This window comes from Nicotiana tabacum, chromosome 15 (genome assembly GCF_000715075.1).
Source record: "Nicotiana tabacum cultivar K326 chromosome 15, ASM71507v2, whole genome shotgun sequence".
In the NCBI taxonomy this organism is placed as follows: domain Eukaryota; kingdom Viridiplantae; phylum Streptophyta; class Magnoliopsida; order Solanales; family Solanaceae; genus Nicotiana; species Nicotiana tabacum.
In genome coordinates this window covers 25,654,795-25,679,301 of record NC_134094.1, presented here as the reverse complement: position 1 = coordinate 25,679,301, position 24,507 = coordinate 25,654,795, and the positions used below count along the sequence as shown (strand labels likewise).

Here is a 24,507-nt window from a genome sequence, read left to right as displayed (position 1 = left end):
CCCCAGAAAACTGAAAAGTAGTGAACGAGACCCCACTGGTCTCCAAAATACCTGTTGTCCAAAGCATCCGCTCGCACTTATCTAGAAAGCCCTGAGCATCCTCTGACTCAACATCGCTAAATGATGGAGGTCGAAGCCTCCCAAATCTCTCAAGTCTCCTCTTCTTATCATCAGCCATATCAGGAACTACCGGGGCTTGAGCAGCTACAACCGGCTAGGCTGGTAGTGCCCCCGGTATCTGAAGTCCATGCACTACATGCTATGGAGTACGGGCAATAGGGGTATGAGTACCTCCCCCGTCCTGAGAAGTGGCAGGTGCGGCCTGAGCCGAAACCACCTGGGTAAGGCCAGTGCAAACTGTCAATTTCTGGGTCAAAGCCTCCTGAAGGCCTGGAATCACACTGGGCACAACTGGTGCCTGAACTGGCCCTACTGGCTCAACTGTATCAGGTACCTGCTCCTGAGCTGGAGCGACTGATGGGTCTGCAAGTGTTGCCCTAGCTATTGTACGAGCTGCACCTGTGCCCCTACCGTGACCTCTTCACAACCTCGGCCTCTCACGACCCAAGCTGATGGTACTAGTGGTTGTCCAAATTGCCCAGTAGTATGTGTCCTCACCATCTGTGAGAGAATAGAATAGCAAAAGTTTAGTTATCGAAATCAACAAATCCGCACAACAAGAATGTGAAATTTCCTAAAGGTTTGGCAGCCTCTCGAAGATAAGTACATACGTCTCTGTACCGATCCGCAAAACTCTACTAAGCATGCTCATGAATGGTGAGACCTATGTAACCTAGGCTCTGAAACTAACTTGTCACGACCCAAAACCAACCGTCGTGATGGCACCTATTGTGGAGCTAGGCAAGCCAACAACTAAATCAATTCAACCAATTAAAAGCTTTGAAAATTAAACAAAAGCAGTTAATATTTAAGAAAACTATTTAAAACTGAAATAAAACCAGAACGCAATACAAATCTCTCCCAAACAACGGGTGTCACCGAGTACATGAGCATCTATATCAGGATACAACCTACTACAATGTCTGAGGAATAAGAACTGAAATACAAATAAAGATAATGAAGGAGAGTCAAGGCCAGCGAACGCCGTGCAGCTACCTCGATAGTCTCTGAGATATCGACCCCTCACTCAGCAGCCGCCGTAACCGGAAGCACCTGGATCTGCACATGAGGTGCAAGGTGTAGCGTGAGTACAACCAACTTAATAAGTAACAAATCCAAACTTTGGACTTAAAGTAGTGATGAACTCAACCAGCACAAATTGATATAGAAAATAACAGTGCAGAAACGCAGGCATGCTTTCAAGTTCGATAAATATCTCAAAACAGAGGTCGTGGAGAAGATCCATCTCAAGGTATAATGCTTCGGACAAGATCCATGTCGAGGGAAAATCCATCCCTCACTATAATCAATCACGCTCACTGGGGGTGTGTGCAGACTCCGGAGGGGCTCCTTCAGCCCAAGCGCTATCATAAATCAGTATAACCGTTGCGGCATGCAGCCCGATCCTATAAATGTCACTCATAATCAGGCTCTCGGCCTCACTCAGCTATCAATCTCTCCAGTCTCTCTTTCACGGGCTCACAATGTCATAATACTAGCCCGAAAAGAATGATATGATGTATCAATAAATAATAACAGAGACTGAGATAAGATATGAAATGAATGATTATGACTGAGTACAAAATATCAATAAAATCAGTAAGACAACAGCAAGAAATGACCACTATGGGCCCCAACAGTACCGGCATAAATCCTAAACATGATATCTAGCATAAGTGACAGCTCAATTATATTATCACATGATGAAAACACGGATATCAAAAAGATAGGACCACTATACGGTGCCATGGAATCGACCAAGCCACAATTCTCACAGGCACGCCCGCACACCTGTCACTTGGCATGTGCGTCACCTCAATACCAATCACATAACACATACATTCGGGGTTTCGAACCCTCATAACCAAGTTTAGAAGTGTTACATACATCAATCCGTGCAAATCCCTACTCTAATACACCTTTGCCTCATAAGCCGGCCACCAAATGACCCAAATCTAGCCAAAGCAGTACAATACAATCAATACGGGCTAAAGGAATCAATTCTACAAGAAACTACAAAGTTATAACTCAAAAACCGAAATTGGCTCCAAACCGTCCCCGGGCCTACGTCTCGAAATCCGAAAAAAGTCACAAAATCTGAAAGCCCATTCAACCACGAGTCTAACCATACCAAACTTACTCAAATCTAATCACAAAATCCCATTCAAAACCTCAAAAATCTAGCCCAAGAACTCTTCCTTATTTACCCCAATTTTCCACCCCAAATCACAAATTTAATGGTATAATTAAAGGCATAATCATGAAAATTAACCAAAACTTGATTGAAATCACTTACCTAAAACACCCATGTGATAATTCCTCCAAATATCGCCTTCTACCGAGCTCCCAAATCAATTTTTGTGATATGAACTCGAAACCCTCAATTTTGAATCTTTTATTCTGCCCAGGTACGCCTCCTTCGCTAACGCGGAAGCACCCTCGTGTTCGCGAAGCACAAGTTGCCTTTGACCAAAAATCCCTTCTACGCGAACGCGATCAACCACTCACGAACGCGAACCTTCATTGACCCCTCTCATCGTGAACGCGTAGACCAATAGCACGGGGTCCCCAACTGCCTATTTTCTTCTTCGCGAACGCGTCCCCCATCACGCGTTCGCGATGCTCTCTCAGTCCAAACATTCGTGAACGTGTCCTCTTCTTCGCAAACACGAAGGACAAATCTTCCTAAGCTACCAGATGCCCTTCGCGAATGCGAGACTACTCTCGCAAATGCATAAGGGGAAACTAGAACTATTACACCAGCAGTCTTCAACCATCAAGCTATGTCCAAAAATGATCCGCCAACCATCCGAAACTCACCCGAGGCCCCCGTGACCTCAACCAAACATATTATCAACTCCCAAAATACGATACGAACTTAGTCAAACCCTCAAATCACCTCAAACAACATCAAAAACATGAATTGCACATGGATTCAAGCCTAATGAACTTTGAAATTTCCAAATTCAACAAACGACGTCAAAACCTATCAAATCACGTCCGATTGGCCTCAAATTTTGTACACAAGTCACAAATGGCACCACGAACCTACTCCAACTTCCGGAATCATAATCCGACCCTGATATCAAAAAATCCACTCCCGGTCAAACTTTCCAAAATTCCAACTTTCGTCATTTCAAGCCTAATTCTACTACGGACCTCCAAATCACAATCCGGATGCGCCCCTAAGTCCAAAATCACCTAACGGAGCTAATGGAACTATCAAAACTCAATTCCGAGGTCGTTTATACATAAGTCAACATCCGGTCAACTTTTCCAACTTAAGTTTTCCATTATGAGACTAAGTGTCTCAATTCATTCCGAAATCTCTTCGAACCCGAACCAACTAATCCGATAAGTCATATAACAGTTGTAAAGCAAAAATAGAGCAGTAAATGGGGAACATGGCTACAACTCTCGAAACGACAGGCCGGATCGTTACAATGTGAGTTCTTAAATATATTTGAGCATTTGATTCGAATGAGTGGATTCAACTTATTCTTTTGTTCTTGTTGTAAGGGCACATGATTTCGCAAGGTATAAGTGACGTTATTAGATGTATCTATGATGCTAAGTGTTCAAGCCAGGAATACATTGTGATATTGAGTCAGTTTGTGAGGCTAGGATTGTTATAAGCATGTTGTCTTGTTGTTGAATAAATTTTTGAAGTATGACATGAAGAAAAGGGAAGTGTGTGTTGAAGGCATATGCTAAAGTTTAATTGTTGCTATCAACCATAGTCATAGGTATGGTGTGCTTCGGATGTGCTAAACGAAAATAAGGTGCTCTAGGAATTGGTGGTTGACTCGAGGACGAGCAACGTTTAAGTGTTGGGTGGTGATGTTAGGCCAAAATGCTATACTTTTAGTACATTACTCGCCTTACATATTGTTAGTTTAGTGGTTAATTGTACGACGTTTGAGCTCAATTATATTATTTTATGTGTAGGAGCATCGGAAGACAAAGACAAGTGAAAGTTGCACAAAAAGAGGACGAAAATGCAAGAAAATAGCACAAAAATTCCAAATACCCAAATCGTGCTACAGACCAAGCTTCGCGAGGTCTATAGCCAGCTTGACCGCGCTACAGACCAAGCTTCGCGGGGTCTATAGCTAGGTTGACCGTGCTATAAGCATGGCTTCGCGACGTCTATAGCCCGGTAATTAAAATTCGCGGGTTAAAAGTTTTCATCCCGGATTTGGACCCAAGGACTTCAACCCTAGCCTATAAATACTCCATAAACATGTCTAAGAGAAGGAGAGAACGTTTTTAAAGCAAATTTGACCTAAAGAAGATGTTTTTGGAGAGAGGATTCGACTTAAGGAGGCAAGAACACGCTAGGAGCAAGGCGAAGAATTCTTCTACGAATTTTTCACTTCCTTCTTCCTATTTCTATTATTGGTTATGAATTGTAGTATTGTACTTTTGCATACTATTATGAATAGCTAATTTGTTATCTAGGATTTTGATGGAACCTTTTGTAGGATGAATTCTTATTACGTTTTTATATAATTCAGCTGTTGGATTTCTCTACCTGTTTAACTACGTGTTTATTATTGTTGATTGAATGTCCATCAATTGAATGTGCATATTTAGTGTGTATATTTCTCAAGAGAGTACACATTTAGGTAGTCGTTGAGAAAATCACTCCTAATGTATGTGAGAAATCAATACGGAGGATTTAAAGGCGGGATTAGAGATAACGAAACCTTGGTGTGATCGTAGTGAGCGGTGAGCTAGTGTCAGCTAGCAAAGTTCAAGAGAATATGTCTAGTAAATTGTGGTAGTTGCTCGAGAGAGAATTACGACACCCGAAGTACTCACGATTGGTAGAGAATACTTAGTCAAAATTGTAGAAGACATAGCGGGAAGGATTCCAACAATTGGGGAAATCATAACTCTAGACCTCCTTAATCTATTCTCCAACCCTTATTATCTTTAGTTGTTAATATACTAGTTTAATTTACTAGTTAATTAGATATAAGAATCTTAATATTTATAACTTAGGAATTGTTTGAGCTTGTCTTCTTAGTGATAGCCAACAGTTATAGCTAAACCTTAGTTCTCTGTGGCATTTCGGACTTTTAGACCGGATTATATTTGCAGCGATCTTTTATCCTTTTTAGGACTAGAGTTGGGCGTGATCACATATCTTTATATATTTATTGTTTAAGCCTTGAATACTGCTGATGTGATCCCATTTTGCTTTTTTATTATTGTTGCATGTGATTTTATCTGAATGATGGTGGATAAAGTAAACTTGTATTTTAATTATGGGGGTGAGTGGGTATTAGAACCTGCACTGTCTTATACTAATAAAGAGGTGCACATGTTGAGTGGTTATGAAGTAGACCACCTTTCTTATATTGATTTGTGTAAAGAATACACTAAAGTAATAGGATTTGTTGAGGTACATCAGTTAGTATTTATTGACCCATCTGGGAAGTATTTTTTGTTGGATGTGTATGAAAAGATTAGGAAGCTTCAAGCCTAATTAATGATGGTCTCACTGATGTACATTTATTTGGTGTTGATCTTCTGGATGATACTCTAAATATTCATGTATTTACCCAACAAACTGATACAAATAGTGTACATGTTGTTGTAGCTACTGACTGTGATAGTAGTGAAGATGATACTGATATTGAAAGTGTTGATAGTGATTATGATAGTGATGTCCTAGGTTTATTTGAGAGGCAGAAGAAGTTTGAGGTAACTGGCCAACTTGATAGGTATAAAACATTGGAAAAAGATATGACTTTAAAAGATCTTGCTGAAGCTAAGGAGGTTATTGGTTTTTATGTTGTTTCTAATAAGAAGGGCCTTCAGGTAGATAAGAGTGAAAGGAGAAGACTTAGATACAAGTGTCAGATTGGGTGTCCCTTTAAATGTCTTATTTCTAAGGATGGCGGAGATCAAGGGGTAAAGATAAAAACTTGGAGGGATGAACATGATTGTGGTGATGTTTTTGAGAACAACGAGCTATTCCTGCTGATTTAACACATTATTTTAAGAGAAAGATTCAAAATAATCATAAGTTTAAGGTTAAAGACATGAAGGTTGATTTAGAGGATAAATTCAGTTTGAATGTGAGTGATTCAAAGTTAAAAAGGGTGAAGAGAATGGTTTTAGAGAAATTGGAGGGCAGTTACTTGGCTGAGTACAACAAGTTGGAGTCATGTGCTCAAGAGTTGAGAGAAACTAACCCTGGTACTGACGTGGTGATACAGATATCCAAGAATGCGATGGAGGAAGGTAAGAGAAGATTTTTGAGGATGTATGTCTGCTTCCAAGCCCTCAAGAGTGGATTCAAAGCAGGTTTGAGATCTTTTATAGGTATAGATGGAACCTTTTTAAAAGGCAAATGCCAAGGAATGTTGTTAGTTTCTGTTGCTCAAGATTCTTGCAAGTATGTATATCCACTAGCTTGGGCTGTAGTGGATAAGGAAACAAAAATAATATGGCAGTGGTTCATGGAGCACTTGAAGGCTTCTTTGGACTTAAAAGATGGTGAAAGGTATACATTCATGTCAGATATGCAGAAGATATGTTACCATATGCTCTGAATTCTTTTTCTTCAAGATTATGTTATTTAGTTTGTTAATGTAATGTTTCTTCATGTGCAAAGTATATTAGATACTGTAAGGAATGTATGTCCACAATCATATCACAAATATTATGCAAGGCATATTGAAGCAAACTGGAGCAAAGATTGGAAGACTGATGAGATGAAAAAATTAATGTGGTGGTGTTCTTGGAGCACATATGAGGAAGAATTTAAGGATATGTTGAAATAGTTAGGTGAAGTGTCTGAGGATGTTGCAGGGACTTGCTGAAATATCCTCCAGTAAGCTGGTGTAGAACTTACTTTGATACCCAATGTTAGAACCCAATGGTGGACAACAACTTTACAGAGTCTTTCAACTCTTGGATTCTTGAAGCTAGACATTAGCCAATTATGAAGATGCTTGAGGATATAAGAGTGAAGGTGAAGTCTACTATTAATTTATTAATTTGTCTATTGTTGACTAATTGACTGACTGCTTGTTAATTTATCTAACTAATGTAAGAGTGAAAGATTAACAATTGCTTGTTAAATACTCTACTGTTGACTAACTCCTTGTTTACTAGTTGATAATTGAAGGTGATGAATCAACTAAATGATAGAGCAGAAGAAGATAGCAGTTGGAGAGGTAAATACATCCCATATGCAATGAAGCTGTATAATGATTATACAGAGATGGCTTCAAAGTGCAAGAAAAATTTCAATGGATATAGGGGTTTTGAAATAAGTAAAGGTAAAGACATGCACACAGTGATTCTGGAGCAACAAAGGTGCACATGCATACTTTGGGACTTATTTGGAATCCCCTGTGCTCATGTTATCAAGGCATTCAACTATAAGAAACTGGACCCAACACTTGAAATTCACTGGTGGTATTCCAAACAAGCTTGGCAGTTGGTGTATCAGCACAAACTGCAACCTGTTAGAGGTAAAAAATTCTGAAAAGTTGAGCCACACCAAGCCATGGAACCACCACAATTAGCAAAGATGGTTGGTAGACCTAAAGTGAAAAGGTCAAGAGAGAAGGATAAAGCTAGGAAAAGGCAAGAAGAATGGTCAACTTCTAGGAAGGGTCTTCAAATAACTTGTGATTTTTGTGGCAAGCCAAACCATAATAAAAGAATTTGTCCATTAGCCAATAAGGTATACTTATAATTTGCTTTTTATACTTACAATTTGTTTTTTATACTTACAATATATTTTTTATACTTACAGTCTAAGAATGTGCAAGACCACACTAAGACAACTCAAGACTAAAAATCAGAATTTTTCATGGTCCCTAATCCTGATTTTAAAGAACAAGACCAACAAATGCCAAGTCAGGCTAGCCAACCAAGTCAGTTGTCCAGTCATCAATCCAGTCGGTAAATTCAAATGCCAAGTCAGCAATCCAGTCATTACACTCAAATGCCAAGTCAGCAATCTAGTCAGTACACTCAGATGTCAAGTCAGCACTCCAGACAGTACACCCAGGCAACTCATATGCCAAGTCAGAATATTTATACCAGAAGAAGGCTTATTCAAGCAGACTTTATTGCAGAAGTTGACCCTATTTTGTGGCCTAAGGTTGTCTCTGGTATTAAGACTAGACTTTAGCATAAGAATTAATAAAATTCTGGGACTAGGAAGATACAATTCACAGGGGATCACACTGGTAGCTCACAACCAACAAAACTGCCATACTCCCCAAAGAGAACTACCTGGAAGGGAAATGAGGCAATGACAACAGCTCAACTATTGGGTGTGAAAGAGAAAAAGATTGGTAAACTTAAAGCTAAAAGAGGCAAGGGGAGGGGCAAGGGGGAGTAGTGTAACAAGAAATGATGAATGTAATATACATTTAAATCCTTTTTTTACATGACTGCTTGACTACATGATGTTTGTTCATATTCTAGGTTTTTAGACAAGTAATTATTGTGACAGTGGTACAGATTTTTGGATCATACATTTACTTGTCTAATAGCAATATTTTGTGAGGCTTAAATCTTGAAACAATGTATGTTTGCTACTCGATTAATGGCAATGTTCTTCTTGTCTATCTATAAGAGATGATTCTATTTGACTTAGTAATTTTTTGTGTATGCAAAAAGTTGCATGAGAATGAAGGATAAACAAAAAATTTCATTTCATAGCAAATAAGCTACCATTACAACTGTAGCATTACAACATCTACAGAATTACAATATCTGAACCAAATCAATAAACATCTGCAGAATTACAACATCGACAGAATTATAAAATAACCTAACTATACTACATCATCTTGAAAACTAGCACCAACACAAAGACAACCCAAGAAAATATAATAAACCACTTCATCATGTGTAGTTTATCCTCCATCCTAGCGACATTCTCTAAGTTTGCTGAATTAATTCCCTCCATCTCTTCCATTATTTTTTCTATTTTCAGTCTTTCAGCAGAAACAACATCTTCCAAGTTAGCCACCATCTTCATCAGATAATTTCTTTCAACTTCCACTGACTTCAGTGAAGTATTCAAGTTATTGATTAACATCGTCACATGTGGTGGCATCTCTTCATCCCGCCATTCCCACAAACCACATGAAACTTCCTCATCAAAACGAGGGCATTTGTAAAATCGACGACCACCGTTCAAATGAGTCTTAGCCATAAAATGATTTATAATTAAATCACAACCACAATGATGCGACGAACCAGAAGAGATAGAATTTTCAGACATTTGAATTTTTTATTAATCAATAAAGGCGCAACTTTTACAGCCAACCACAAGATTCGAAGGAAAAAGACAAGAATTAATTAGTTGAAAAGGAGAAGTTTTGGAGAAGAAGATTATATGAGAAACCTGATGACCTAGGTTCTAAATTGGGGAAAAGACGAGTAAAATATGTGGGTATAGGGTTAAAAGAGTGGGTATAAGGTAAGAAGAGTGGGTCAGATCGATTAAATAGGTCGAAATTAATCCAAATACAATTTCAGCCCCACAGAGCCATGTGGCCAAATGAAAGGATGCCACATCATTTAATGAGAGGCCCCATGTGCTGTCGTTAGTCGCGTGGGTACTTTTGAGAATAGAATTAACGTCCTATATTTTTTCAGATGGATAGATGGACAGAGGATTTTTATAAACCATTTAGCATACAATAGGGGTACTTTAAGCCCTTTTCCGTTTAATTTTTTCTATAGACCTTTTCTAAGCTATCGCTGGGACATAAATTTGATTGGAATTTGAAAAAAAAAAAATTTGAAGTTGTGTTGAATAATAATTTTTGGAAGTTGAAGTTGTGTTTGGACATGTATTTTATTTGAAAAAAAGTTAAAGTTTTGTGAGCGGAAGAAAAATTACTACCCCACACCCATTTTTGGGAACTTAAATTTTTCTTCCAAAAACTAATTATATTTCACGAACAAATAATATTTTCAAAAGAAATTTGAAAAAAATGGTCAAAATTTATGGCCAAATGGGAGCTAGTTCAATGTTTGAACCTTGTCTAATTAAAAAAAGTTAGGCCGTCTAGTATTTTTTCACCTACATTCTTTTTGGACAACGGTAGGGGTTTAGGTGGAAAGAAATTATATTGTATTTTGTTTATGTTAAAATGAGAATTCTGATCTTCAAGATTTGTACCTACTTTATTTAATAGTTCCTACTTACATAATTTTTTTATAAAATGTCGCCGAAGGAACTATCTGTACATTATTAAAAATAGTTTAATATATTTTATACAAAGAATAAGAAGAAAGGATCTTGGCTTCGTGCCTATGAATCTCCAATTTGAATGTGTCAAAAAATCCCTCATTGCTTGTCAATCGTTTGCATTTTTATTACTAGACTTTACGTGACATTTTCTTAATTTCAATACGGTAAATCGCCATAAAGGTCCATTTTTTCGCAAATTTATACCAGAGGCTTTTAAAAATATACATCTTCCGTATTAGTTCATGTTATCCTATTTTCTTTTTGGTCCATTTAGAAAAGAATGTCTTTTTATAAATTTGAAGATTTTGTTGCTTAAATTTCTCATGTTACTTTTAATGATAAGCTTTTATAGGCACACAAATATAATGACATGTTTAACATTACAAGTTTCAAAAATTCATAATTATACAAATATTATGATATGTTTAATATATTTCATTCCTTTTTTAGATTCCACATCCAGTCGCATAAGTTCACATGAATGAAACGGAAGGAATAAATGTTATAGCAAATGAGAAATAAAGGAAGTATTGTCTATCGAATATTATATAGAAGAAGGAAATTCTACGAGATAAAAAAGAAAGACAAACTTTCATAAAGCACTACAATTTAGATTCTAATTATCATATGTAATTTTAGTTTACCTAATTAATGTTCGTAACTACTGTTTAGTTATTACCAGCTTTTATCACTTATATTCAAACACGTCGAATACAACCTGTGTCAGCTGTATTCTTTGGCACAACGAATACAACCTATATCAACTGTATTCGCGAACGAATACAACCAAAACAAAATACAGGGTGTATATAAAGGATACGACAAGTATCGACTGTATTCATATTGACTGCATTCATTCACACAACGAATACAACCAAAGCAAAATACAGAAGTACAAAAAAACAGAATGCTCTGGTGTGAGTCAAACTTAAGACCCCTACTTACTAAGTTGGTGCTCTAACCAACTAAGCTTCAGTTAAAAATAATATCTCTTGTTTCAGTACTGGAGCTAAGAATGGTAATTTTTTGAAAGTATAGCTATAAATGATAAATGTAATATATATATTTGTTGTGTTGTGTAACTTCTCCAAAAAGAAAATCAATAAAATCTGGTTCAACCCTCACAAATTATAAACGAAAAAACATAAATCGGCCTTCTCACACTGCCCCAACGAGGCAAGTGTTGGGCTCTAGTCATGGGCCTATTAGCCCATTGTTTCCACTACCAATAATTCTAATTGGGTATATAACACTCTACTGCGTCACTGGTATAACGAACGCGCAGCTGGTTATCAGAATTCAGAAACCCTAGTTTGTGAGTCTCTAATTCTCCTTTGCTATCATCTCTGCTCTTGTTTTTCCTCAATGAATTTTGTATCTAATATTATTGAGTTGATTTTTTAGAAGGTAAGAGGGAAAAAAATGGCGGTGCCACTGTTGACCAAGAAGATAGTGAAGAAGAGAGTTAAGCAGTTCAAGAGAGCTCAAAGTGACCGCAGAATCACTGTCAAGGTAACTAACTCTTTTCATGTTTCAGTTTTTAATGCTTAGAATTGTTATTGTATAATTTGTTGAGGTGCGGGCAAGCTGATCTGGGGCACTACTGTTTTCAGAAATAAAAATTATTGAACAACGTCAAAATACATTGTTCCTTGTTTTCTCGTTTGTTTGTATTCTTTACCTGCCATGTTACCTAGGTGTGTGTAATAAACTAGATACTGTAATGAGAATTGAGAAGAAAAACTGAAATGGAAATTAGAGAATTTTATTGATCAATTTGATTCAAATTACAACTTGGGTACAATTGATACTAAGATGTAACTCTCTAAGTTCCATATTCCACCGGATTCTAATCTATGTTGTCAGCCTTTTCACTATGACCAAAAAGGGTGTGTTGTAATTTCTTGGTATCATCCTAATCTATTTTGGTGGTTTCTATTGCGGATATGGGCAGAACTAGATCAGCCAACAATCCATGATATAAGACATAAAAGAGGTCACACAACAGCCATGAAGAGAGGCAGTTTTGTTCTTGTGTCCTTCAATTGTTTATTCTCCTTTGCTGCTTTGGTTTCCAATCATTAAACCCCACGTAGTTGTACACAAATTGATGTAGAATATGCAAAGGTTTCAACAACAAATCCATTGTAATCCCACAAGTGAGGTCTACACAGATTGATATAGAATATGCAAAGGTTTCAACAACAAACCCATTGTAATCCCACAAGTGAGGTATACATAGATTGATATAGAATATGCAAAGGTTTCAACAACAAACTCATTGTAATACCACAAGTGAGGTCTACACAGATTGATATAGAATATGCAAAGGTTTCAACAACAAATCCATTGTAATCCCACAAGTGAGGTCTACACATATTGATATAGAATATTCAAAGGTTTCAACAACAAACCCATTGTAATCCCACAAGTGAGGTTTGGAGAGGGTAGTGTGTGCCCCCTCTCCCTCCTTGTGAAGGTAGAGAGGTTGTTTCCCATGTGCAAAGGGTTCAAGCAAAATTTTCATGTTGTGAGGGGTTGTGCTTTTAGGGGATGTGAAGATTATTCTATTTTAGTGAAGGAACAGGTACATAATTTAGAGGGCGTAAGATGCTCTTTTACCGAACAAGAAATGACAACTCCTGTGGTATCACTTAAGTCTAGTACAAAGATTAGAGGAGCCTTTGTTATCCTAAAAGATGGTTTACCTAAAGATTATTGGTTGCGCATGGTATACAAGGAACATAACCACCTCGTTGCTCTGCATTTTATTTAAGGGTGTTTCAAATTACAGAACATCTATTCAGTGTTTTAAAAGGCGTGGGCGTAAGGCGAGGCGTTTTACATATGCCTCAGCGGGGCGTAAGCCCCATAGGTATTTAGTTTTTAATATTTTATAAAATAATATAATGACAGTAAATATTTATAAACAGGTAAAATTGCATAAATATTGAAGAAAACTATATATGTGTGTGCTCCATCCCCACAAAAAACTAATCAAAATAATCTATTATACGTTACTTACAAGCACAAGTAATTTGAGTCAAAGAATAAAGTTTTCTATATGCAGGAACAAAAAGGATGATTAACCTGCAATTTGAATTTCGAATTTGCTGCTATGAAGAAGAATGTAGTTCTCTTTGTATTTGTAAAAAAAATTAAATATTCGTTGCTTTTGGGAGATATTAGCAGACTAGCGGACAAGATAAAATATTGGGAAAACCATGAATTACGGGGCGTACGCCTCTTGAGACTTTCGCCCCACACCATCGCCTCGGGGCGTTTTTGGTACGCCTCACCCCAGAAACGCCTTTTAAAACAGAGCATCTATTGCAACACTGTTGGCTTCACTAATGACAAGATTTCTTTTTAATTTATCCCTCTATGACTTCTACTACTCTATATTTTGACCCTCTCTGCACATGGTAGTGGAATGAGAAAGTATCTACCTCTAACATACTTTGAATGTCATTATTAGTTGATTTTGTATTGCATAATGCAGTTAGGTTTGGTTTTTTGATAGAAATTTCTGTTAGGCATGTACTCAATGTCGCTAGAGCATTTGCCTTTCATCCACTTCAGTTTCAATTGTACAAGGCTTACCAAATGAAGCTAATCATTGAATTTATCAATGACAGCCAAGCTGGCGCCGACCAAAAGGTATTGATTCCAGAGTTAGAAGAAAGTTCAAGGGATGTGTCCTGATGCCCAACATTGGATATGGGTCTGACAAGAAGACCCGCCACTATCTTCCCAATGGCTTCAAGAAGTTTGTTGTGCACAACGCAAGTGAGCTTGATGTTCTAATGATGCACAACAGGTAATGCAACAAGTACAGTATTTGCCTCTGATTTGAACATGAAATACTAGTTTCCTCATCTTTGGTCTAGGTTAAGTGATTGTTTTTTCTGCTCACAGGACTTACTGTGCTGAGATTGCACATAACGTGTCGACAAGGAAGAGGAAAGAAATTGTTGAGCGAGCAGCCCAACTTGATGTCGTTGTGACTAACAAGCTTGCTAGGTTACGCAGCCAGGAGGATGAATAAGCGCATTTGTGCTTCAGAAGAGATTTTGGAGCCTTAGAAGACACCAATATATGAACTATTTGAACTTGCTCCTTGTGTTTTGACTGCAAGCCAATTTTGTGTTTTTCTTAGTTATGGTTTTTGAACCATCCAATTGCTTTCAAATGTTTAAATCATCAGATTTTAGTTTTCCAATTTTCTTTTGGTGACAGGTTATAGTATTGCTGCATACTGCTGATCTGCAAATTATAATATAGATTATCTGATCTTGCTTTATTTATCTAGCAATGTCATTCGACTGAAAAGAAAAAGGACCCCTCTAGTACTATCTGCTGCCTTAGTTATTCTGAGCCAACATAAGTTGGAGCGGAAATTATATCTTAATGGTTTACAGATGACAAAACACTAGTTCTTCCAGTGGCATAGGTAGAATATTTTGTAAGTAGTGTTACCATTTAAAATCGTGAACAAGTAAACAAATATATTTAAAAAAAACACAATTTGAATCATATTTACAAATCAAGTATATTAATAGTATAACTCTTCTCGATTAAGTTTCTAGTTTTTGAAATGCATTCAAAATAAGCTCATTAGAAATAATACTAAATACTTTTTTTCTACATCAGGTACCAAACATTCAATTAAAAACTCATCATTCATTTGAGTTTGCAAATTATTTTTAATAAAGTTTATCGCCAAGAATAAAGATGAACGAAAAGGGGAAAAAATAGGGAAGCAACATCATCATATTCCAAATTTTGTAGATTAAGCACAAAAATTTTAAAACAAAAATTGATGCTTTTTTGTAGGGGTGTCAATGGTTCGATTCGGTCGTTTATTTTGTAAAATTTGTACCATATCAATTTTTCGGTTATTCTATTATATATAACCAAAATTAGACTTTTTAAAACCGTCCCAATCATATCGGTTTCTCTTTGGTATCGGTACTATTCGGTTAATTTTCGGTATTTTTTTTTAAATACCATTAAAAAGTCACTAGTAGAAGTAGAATGCAATAATATACGTATTTTTATAGGACTTAGTAAAACTCTCTAGATATTTTTACATTTTAAAGGGTGATGAATTAAGAAAATATGAAAGATGGCTAGAGTATAGATCCATCAACTATTCTATAACAACGTAAAAGAAACTAAGCAAATTAATATAAAAAATATATATCACACGAGTGGAAAGATATTAACCAAGCTGGGACTGAGACTCAAGAATAAAATTTAAGAAGATTAAATATTCAAAAAGATAAATCTAAATCATACGAAAGGAAACATATTTAATACATTGTAGTTTGCTACTCATAATCGTTACAATACCTTGTGTCTTGCTAGTGAATATGATGAAAATAATTTAGTTTCGATAGGAGTAGCATAATAGGTTTGGGAATTAGAATTTTGAATTTAATTACTTGTTGGCTTGTAACTATTTTCATAATTCCAAGACCCAAGAAAAAATCAAATACTTTATTATTTTTAAACTTAATATATAAATATAATTTTCACATGTAAATTTATTCGGTACGATTCCGTATTTTTTTTGTTTATTTTCATAAAATAAAAAACTTACCCTAATTATCGATACAGTTATAAATTTATATAAAAACCTAATATTTTATTAAAAAAACCTAAAAATCAATTTTGTACGATACGATTCGATTGATTCAATCGTCTTTTAAATATTCAATAACACTCCTACTTTTTAGCTTTGACTCGCGATCTCATTTAGTACACTAAGGCACTTGACCCGTTGACCGCACTACCTGCTTAGCTCCCTGTGAGAAGTGGTGTCACTTTATTTTATTTATTCTAACTTTTGTTTCGACATTTCAATCATATATAAATATTTAGTAAAATTTTCAGACGAACGTTGACACCGCTTCACCTAAGGTAGGCCGGCTTGAATGCTTCAATGTCAAGTATCAACAATTTTAGAGGTTTTGATCAATATTGTCCCTTATCTTTGAGGGTAGGTTTATTTTGGTCCCTCAAATATAACCCTGAGCATATTTAGCCACTTAAGTATGCTAAAGTGGAGCATCTTTAGTCTCACTGACAGAGGTTTTGACCAATATTGTCCCTTATCTTTGAGGGTAGGTCTATTTTAGTCCCTCAAATATAACCCTGAGCATATTTAGTCCATTAAGTATGCTAAAGTGGAGCACCTTTAGTCTCACTGACACAATATATTCAAAAACTAACGGTGTTACCTAACTCTGATTTATAAAGTAAATCTTCTGCTCTAAAGCAAAATGTTTCCTCTCATTTTATTGGATAACGCAAATTATCATTTAATTCCTCATTTTTAGATAATGCCTTCTAAAATTTTGATCTTGAATATATCCCATTCTGTGCCAGTTTTCAATGAGAAAATGACACTGTATAACCGCTGTTAAAATAATAGCCGAAAAAATGTATAAAATTTATAAATTATTTTGTGTATATATATACATTTAAAAATTTCGGTTGATTTTTCCAAAAAGAAAAGTTAATTTTTCTGTATTTTAATATACAAAAAATATACCAACTTTATATACTTATTCTGATACCAGATGTAAATAGTTTTTGGCACGGGCTAAAAATGATAATACAACCTGGTTATTCGTTTGCTTCAATAATATGCCTAGAAGTGATCCTGGCAGCTCTATTTTTTCAAATTTTAACTTTTCTTTTTGGAAAAATCAACCGAAATTTTTAAATGTATATATATACACAAAATAATTTATAAATTTTATACATTTTTTCGGCTATTATTTTAACAGCGGTTATACAGTGTCATTTTCTCATTGAAAACTGGCACAGAATGGGATATATTCAAGATCAAAATTTTAGAAGGCATTATCTAAAAATGAGGAATTAAATGATAATTTGCGTTATCCAATAAAATGAGAGGAAACATTTTGCTTTAGAGCAGAAAATTTGCTTTATGAATCAGAGTTGGGTAACACCGTTAGTTTTTGAATATATTGTGTCAGTGAGACTAAAGATGCTCCACTTTAGCATACTTAAGGGACTAAATATGCTCAGAGTTATATTTGAGGGACCAAAATAGACCTACCCTCAAAGATAAGAGACAATATTGGTCAAAACCTCTGTCAGTGAGACTAAAGATGCTCCACTTTAGCATACTTAAGGGACTAAATATGCTCAGAGTTATATTTGAGGGACCAAAATAGACCTACCCTCAAAGATAAGGGACAATATTGGTCAAAACCTCACAATTTTACATCAATATAATTACGGGTAAATTACAATTATGTCCCTACAGGTATTAGTTTCTTTCGAAAGAATCCACAAAAATTACATTATTTTCTTCTCTTGTGTTTTTATCTTAAATTTTATTATACTTCTTTGGAATTTGTCTAAACCTGAAAACATGTATTTATTTTTCAACAAATTTTATTTTTTCTGAACGAACAGAACTATTCCCAAATAAAGAAAAAAAAGCTTTCGCTTTGGTTTTCGAAAACCAACAAAGATGTCCTTTGCTTCTCTCGAATACTCCAATTCAGATAGCACGTTCCTACAACCAATTCTTCTCCCGAATAAACAGGATAGGAGAACTACTTACAAAAACAATTCAAGCACACGAATCTCTCTTAATTCTTTTCTCGATTAAATTAAGATTCTATCCAAAAGGTTTCACCGTCAAACATACACGATAGGTATTATAATTCAAGAAACTAAAGTCTAAACTAATACATTATCAAGTTCCCAGGAAGAAAATTACTCCATAAAAGAGTTCATATCGTAAATCATAGAAAAGAAGAGTTAGAAAACATTACAACACAATTAGGAGAACGGAATCTATATCTCCCAAAACGGCTATTTATTTTTCGTTTTAATTTCTGTAGCATATGTTAAAACTCTTAAAATTTTATACGTTTAATTGTCTATCTGTTCAGGAAATAAGATGTTTTTACGAAAAGTCTTCGTCTTCCTCTATAAATCACCATCATTTTACTAATCACTCTGCATAACAACATGGCTTTAAAGAAACTCGTTGTTTACCCTTGAAAACGGATAACAATTGAATCTATACGTGGTTTCAAGGATATGTGGATTGATTCAATATAAGTAATTAATAGTGTTAGATTAAACAAATAAAAAACGTAATAGATGACCAAACCAACGATAACAGTGATTCCGGGCTCGGTTGATGACCCGATGAAGAACCTGCCCTCGATTCCAAGCTTATACTTATGAAGAACTTAAGAACAAGAATAAGAACTTTGAATAACAAAGAGAATTGAAATAAATTGCCTTGATATGCCTAATACAATGTGTGCTTAGAATAATAAGCTTTCTCATTTATATAGTAGGGGTTTTTTACCCCAAGTATAATTCTAATAAAGGTAAAAAAATTTCGTTTCGTTAATCACTAATTTTCTACCGATATGGGCCGAGATTCACGTCGTGATATCCAGTTAGGCACGGACATCACGTCCCTTTGTTATTCGTGTGCAGTTATTTGGTAATGCTCTCCGAAGTCTCAATCCTCAAATCGGACCTGGAGGATGTGGCCCAGATATCCCCAAGGGCATGTGTTTTGATCAAGCCTAGATACGAGGGGCTCCTCGCTCTGACTCTGATCCATTACGGTCACATTCCTGCTCCGTTTAGCTCACCGGGAAGTCGAGTCTTGCAATGGGCTCGGTTTTACCCGTATACAGTTAGTCCCCTTGTTTCTCAAAGTGTAGGCTTGCCGAAACGATGGAAAACGACAAATGACTCTGGTTCCTTCCTTCGTACGTTACGAAGGGGAGCTAAAACGTCTCATCAATCGCGTCGTTCTAACTTCGGACACGTGTCGCTCACCGGCAGGTTGCCTCTGAATGCAAAGCGTCGGCTATTTCCATATAAAAGCCTCCTTCATTTGTTCTTTTTCTTCTTTCCGATCAAACCGCTATCGTCGAACTTTCCAACCATTATAAAAACCTTCTTCAAATCTTCATATCTTCATCAATGTTCTTCAATCTTCATAGCAATCTCCAGATTTCTACCCAAAATTTCTTCAGATCTTCATACTATGTTCTTCATCTTCAAAACCCATTTTTCCAAAACTTTGTGTTCTTTTCTCAAATTTTCAAATACTCCCTCAAATGACAATGGACAAAACATCGTAAACAGTTCCTCAACAAGTTGTCTCTTAATCTTATCAACAAGCCACTGGTATTGAAGCGGTCGCCCCTAAGGTGGTTGCCCTCCAAATGGCCTCCCCCGTTGTGGCTACTAATGAACCAGCCGCCGAGCCTCCCTTATCGGTGTTCATTCCTGGGGACTACTCTATTGCAGATGACTTTAAGGCCGACAAGCCTTCGCGCAAATAGGACCGGGGCAAAGGAGTGTCGAGATATATGTGTTCTGTGATCGAAGACGTTCTTACCATAGTTCGTAAGGACTGCAATTAGGAAGGCAAGAACGTAGTAGTTCCCGATCCCGAGGACGTCGTTACTACCCATGTGAATGGGTACTTAAATGTTTATACTTATCCCTTCACATTAGGCCCGATGGATCCGATCGTTCTAGATTTTTGCAAGAGGTACGAGGTGTGCCTCAGGCAAATCCACCCATCATTGTGGAGGATCGTGACCCTCCTCCGTTACTTCGTGAACAAGACCGAATCTCGTCGGTTCACGATTGACCACCTGCTTCGATTATACAATCCCCGCATACTCCGAGGGGGACTGATCAAGCTTACACGCCGGGCCAACAAGGCCCTTTTCTCAAGTATCGACGAAGACCGAGACCAGGGCTGGCATGGACTCTTTGTTCGAGTGAAGACCGAGGATTTGATCCCCCCGGAATACATGTCATTCCTTAAAAAATGGAATGTGTCTCGTAAGTGCAATCCCTTCTTTCAACATCAAAATTTCTTCTTCTTTCATTTCTATCTTCTCATTCATATTTGTGGTTGTGCAGTTGTTGCCCGGGTTCTGAATGCGGTCCCCCGGTTAAAGGAATGGATTGAGGGAATCTGTACTCAGATGTCCTACTTTGAGCACACATGGCGCGGGCTCTCGAAGGGCCAATGGGAGGCATGTTCTCATGGAAAGGACTCTTTTCCGAGTAGCCAATACTATATCTATACCTTTCGCTTTGCTAACTCCTATTCCCTATTTGTTGTTGCAGGTTTGTCTAAAACACCTGAACTTAGGCCTTCGGAAGCGGATGCAGATGTGCCCCCGTTTGTTGATCCTTCCGTTGCTGCCTCGGAAAGAAAAAAAAGAAGAGGAAAATAAAGCCATCTGGCTCCCCGAGCTCCGAGATGAAGAAACCAAAGAAGTCGGTGCTTCGCAAGCCGGGGAGGGGCTTCGGTTCCCGGCTGTCAGTCTTCGACTCCATCCTCCAGCTTAGGGATGAGTTAGAGGATGAATCTATCTGCGTAACCCACGGGACGACCTATCCCGAGGATTGGGATGCATCCGAGGGGGAGACTCGTGAAATTGACCCCCTTCAAACTCAAAAGGCCGATGTGGATACTCGGGGTAAACTTCCTAGGATATCGATTCTTCTCCAAAGGAAGCGCCCAGCATAATTGAGATCTCGGGGAAGCCCTCCTACACCAAGTCTATAATCGAGAAGGCCCAAGCGAGGAAGAAGATATCCAACGAGGGGGGCGAGGGTGCGGAAGATTCCCTTCATGCTTTTTTCGACGGTGTGGACTCTTCCGCTTTGGAAGACTTCTCTGTCTGGGTGACCTGGTTCCGAAGAAATACATTTCCTTGGAGGTTGGTGGGCCAAGCTCGAGCCCGAAATTAGTCAATCAGTTCCCCGCTCCGAACTTGGACCATGGCCGCAAGAGGTCGATTATACTGATCGTCCCGAAGGATGCCCAGGTTTTGTCTGCTCCTGTGGGGGTTAGCCAGCTATCTCTGATGTCTAGTGACCGAGGAGGACCAGGCGAAAATGAATGTGGTGAAGGTGCCATGACTTTTCAAAGAGGCGCAGAAGGCGTTGAACCGGGTAAGACATCATTCCTTTCTATCTATCTATAGTTATCTGTGTTTGATGTTTCTCACATTTTCTTTGTCTTTTATGCAGGCCTCGGTTCTTCACCACGAGAGTTTCCTCCAATATCGTTTTGAAGTCAATCAACTTGAGCTCGAGATCAAGGAGCTTGCCCAGAAAAGGGATATGTACAAGCTCCTTAGCGAGCAGCATGAGGAGGTCGCCAAGAACTTCCAGGCTGAGCTGGATGCGGCTCAGAAGGAGCATACCGACTTGGTGGAAAAGGTAAAGGTTTTTGAAGTTAGAAATAAAGGTCCGGTCGCCGAGGCTAACAACAAAACTTCGCAGGTCCAACAGAAGATCGACCAGATCGACCAACTCCGCAAGGAGATGGATGAGATTCAAGTGATGGCCGACGGGTGGAAAAACAAGATGGACCTGCTGGCCTCAGAGAAGGAGACTGCCGAGGCCAAGATGTCTTCGGTGGAAGTTCAACTTCGAGTGGCGAAGGAGAAGGCTGATGCATGGGCCCGACAAAATGAGGACCTCCAAGCTCAACTAGGCTCGGCCATTGCTGAACGGGATGCCCTTGGCAAGGAGCTTGAAATAACGATGTCCAAGTTAGAAGCAACCTTGGTTGATACTGACGAGATGGTGGCCCAGTACAAGGCTGACTTTAAAGCAGCCGAGGCCCGCCTAAAGACTACCGCCGAGTATATGAGGCGGCTTTCCCGATGGGAGACCGTAGAGGAAATACTTGCTCGAGGCTTCGACCTATCTACCGAAATCGAAGAGGCAAAAAGACTTGAGGTCGAGGCCAAGAGGCTAGACGAACACCTAGGTGAAGAAGGCTCTGAGGGCTCTGAAGAATCCGAATACCCTGACAGTTCTGGTGACGAGTCGGGTTCCGGTGAATACCGGGCGGAGATGCCTTAGGATTTTTTTGTTTTTGTTTTTGTATCTTGTACATTTATTTTATCGAGGTCGTTTTTATTGGCCTTTGTAAAGATATTCCGGAATGTATAAAGTTTTTTGTTTCTTTCGCCAATTTTCATATTTTTTACCTTCAGCATCTTTTTGCAATTGTAAACATTTCTAATGCCTTAACACAAAATCAAACGTAGTAATAAGTCATTTCTTGAAGGTTCGAACAAGACCTGTCCTCGATGCAAATTTTGCTCGAACCTATTGAAGCTTGTAGTGATCGAGAGCTTTCCCCAAGACGCTTGTTTAAATGTTTTTAGACTATATCTTTGGCCAGGGTAACCTTTGAACAACTTTGGAATTTTATTGAAAGCCTTATGCTTTAATTACGGGCTTCGGACGTCTTCAAACCACTTTTAGGGCGGCCGTAGCCTTTTAAGTTTGGGCACTGCCTAATAGGTTTTGTGCTTCCGGGTTTCGATAACCCGAGTCATCTGAATTTTCTTGTACGACAGTCCCCGGGTGGGGGTAGCCCTTTGGGCTCGGATAAGGGTGGCCCTTGGGCTCGATAGATCCCGGGTAAGAATTGCCCTTAGGCTTGATACTTTTAAGGAACAAAAACAATGTGTGTTAGCAAGGTAGAAACTTTTTTTCATTTCTGTATGTAGCGTACAAGATTGTAAGCGTGTAAACGCTCGTATTATGGCTAAGGTGGACTATGCAGGCACGGTTCATTAGACCGTTTGGCCCTTACAATAAATCCTATCCACCGAGCCTAGACTGTTCAAGCACAAAGTTTCTTTCCTTTCTAAAAATCTTGACCCGAGAGTGATGGCCCCCAGTATTCGAGGTCGATCTTCGAAAGGGATAGGATACTGTTGGTGTGATCATTGGCTTCGATTTAAAACTGGTCTTCGATTCTAAGTTAGCGCGATTTACTGTTGCCTCGTTAACAACCTTGTCGGAAAACTCATTTAAGACAAAACTAGTTCAAGGGAAAAAGAGTGTAACGCGTGCTTTCAGACCTAACAACAACATTCTCCTTTGGATGTGGCCTGCAAGTGTTAGCCTAATTCGTAGTGAAAATAAAAAAAAGTGAATGAGGTCGTACCTTAGCAGTAGTATCATTTTAAGTGGGTCACGTTCTAGTTGTTCGGTAGTTGTGCACCATTTCCTGCTTCGAGTTTATACGAACCTTTACCGGTAATACCGATAACTCGAGTTCCGGGTGTTTAGTGTTACTCTTCTTAACACCAAGTCCCTGATATTGAAGTGTTGGAGGTTAGCTATCCAGTTATAATATCTTTCTATCTGCTGCTTCTGGGCGTCCAACCGGATTAGTGCTCATGACCTCACCGTTTGATTCTTGTGTTGCATATCGGAATTTGAGGCTCGGTTCACCCACCTCAACCCGGTATAAATGCTTTGGCACCATAGACCAATGAAAATGGAGTGGCCCCGATACTCGATTTTGAGGTCGTGCGGTATGCCCACAAGACTTCGGGCAGAATTTCCTTCCATTTTCCTTTGGCATCAATCAATATTTTTTTAAGGTTTTGCAGGATGGTTTTGTTTGTCGACTTCGCCTGCCCTTTCCCACTAGGGTGATATGGTGTTGACAAGATCTTTTTGATCTTATGGTCCTCGAAAAATTTGCTTACCTTACTTCCGATGAATTGTTTCCCGTTATCACATACTATTTCGGTCGGTATACCGAACCGGTATATTATGTGGTCCAAGATGAAGTCAATGACTTTTTTTTCCCTGACGTTCTCGTACGCTTGAGCTTCGACCCATTTAGAGAAATAGTCAGTCATAAATAGTATAAATTAAGCCTTAACGGGTGCCCATAGTAGGGGATCGACGATATTTATTCCCCCATTTCATGAACGGCCAAGGCGACATGACCGAATGTAATAACTCTCCGGGTTGATGGATGATTGGTGCATGCCTCTGATAGCCATCACATTTTCGCACAAAGTCTTTTGCATCTTTATCCATGTCGATTCAGTAATAGCCAGCTCTGATTATCTTACGAACCAACGATTCTGCCCCTGAATGGTTTTCGCATGTGCCTTCGTGAACTTCCCTCAAAATATATTCGGTGTCTCCCGGCCCCAAGCATATGGCGAGCAGGCCATCAAATGTTCTTTTGAACAGAGTGTCTTCGTACAGGCTAAACATGGCTACCTTCGTGCGCAGATCTCTCGATTCTTTGGGATCCGAGGGAAACT

General features: G+C 38.2%; 1 protein-coding gene across 1 annotated transcript; it reads left to right on the top strand.

Moving 5' to 3' along the window:
* Positions 1-11,539: 11,539 nt before the first annotated feature.
* LOC107827982 (large ribosomal subunit protein eL32z-like) lies at positions 11,540-14,666 on the top strand. The gene is made up of 4 exons (XM_016655229.2): positions 11,540-11,678; positions 11,768-11,875; positions 14,002-14,183; positions 14,282-14,666. Exons 2-4 carry the CDS (start codon positions 11,786-11,788, stop codon positions 14,409-14,411), a joined length of 402 nt encoding a protein of 133 aa, XP_016510715.1. The 5' UTR covers positions 11,540-11,678; positions 11,768-11,785; the 3' UTR covers positions 14,412-14,666.
* Positions 14,667-24,507: the final 9,841 nt, after the last annotated feature.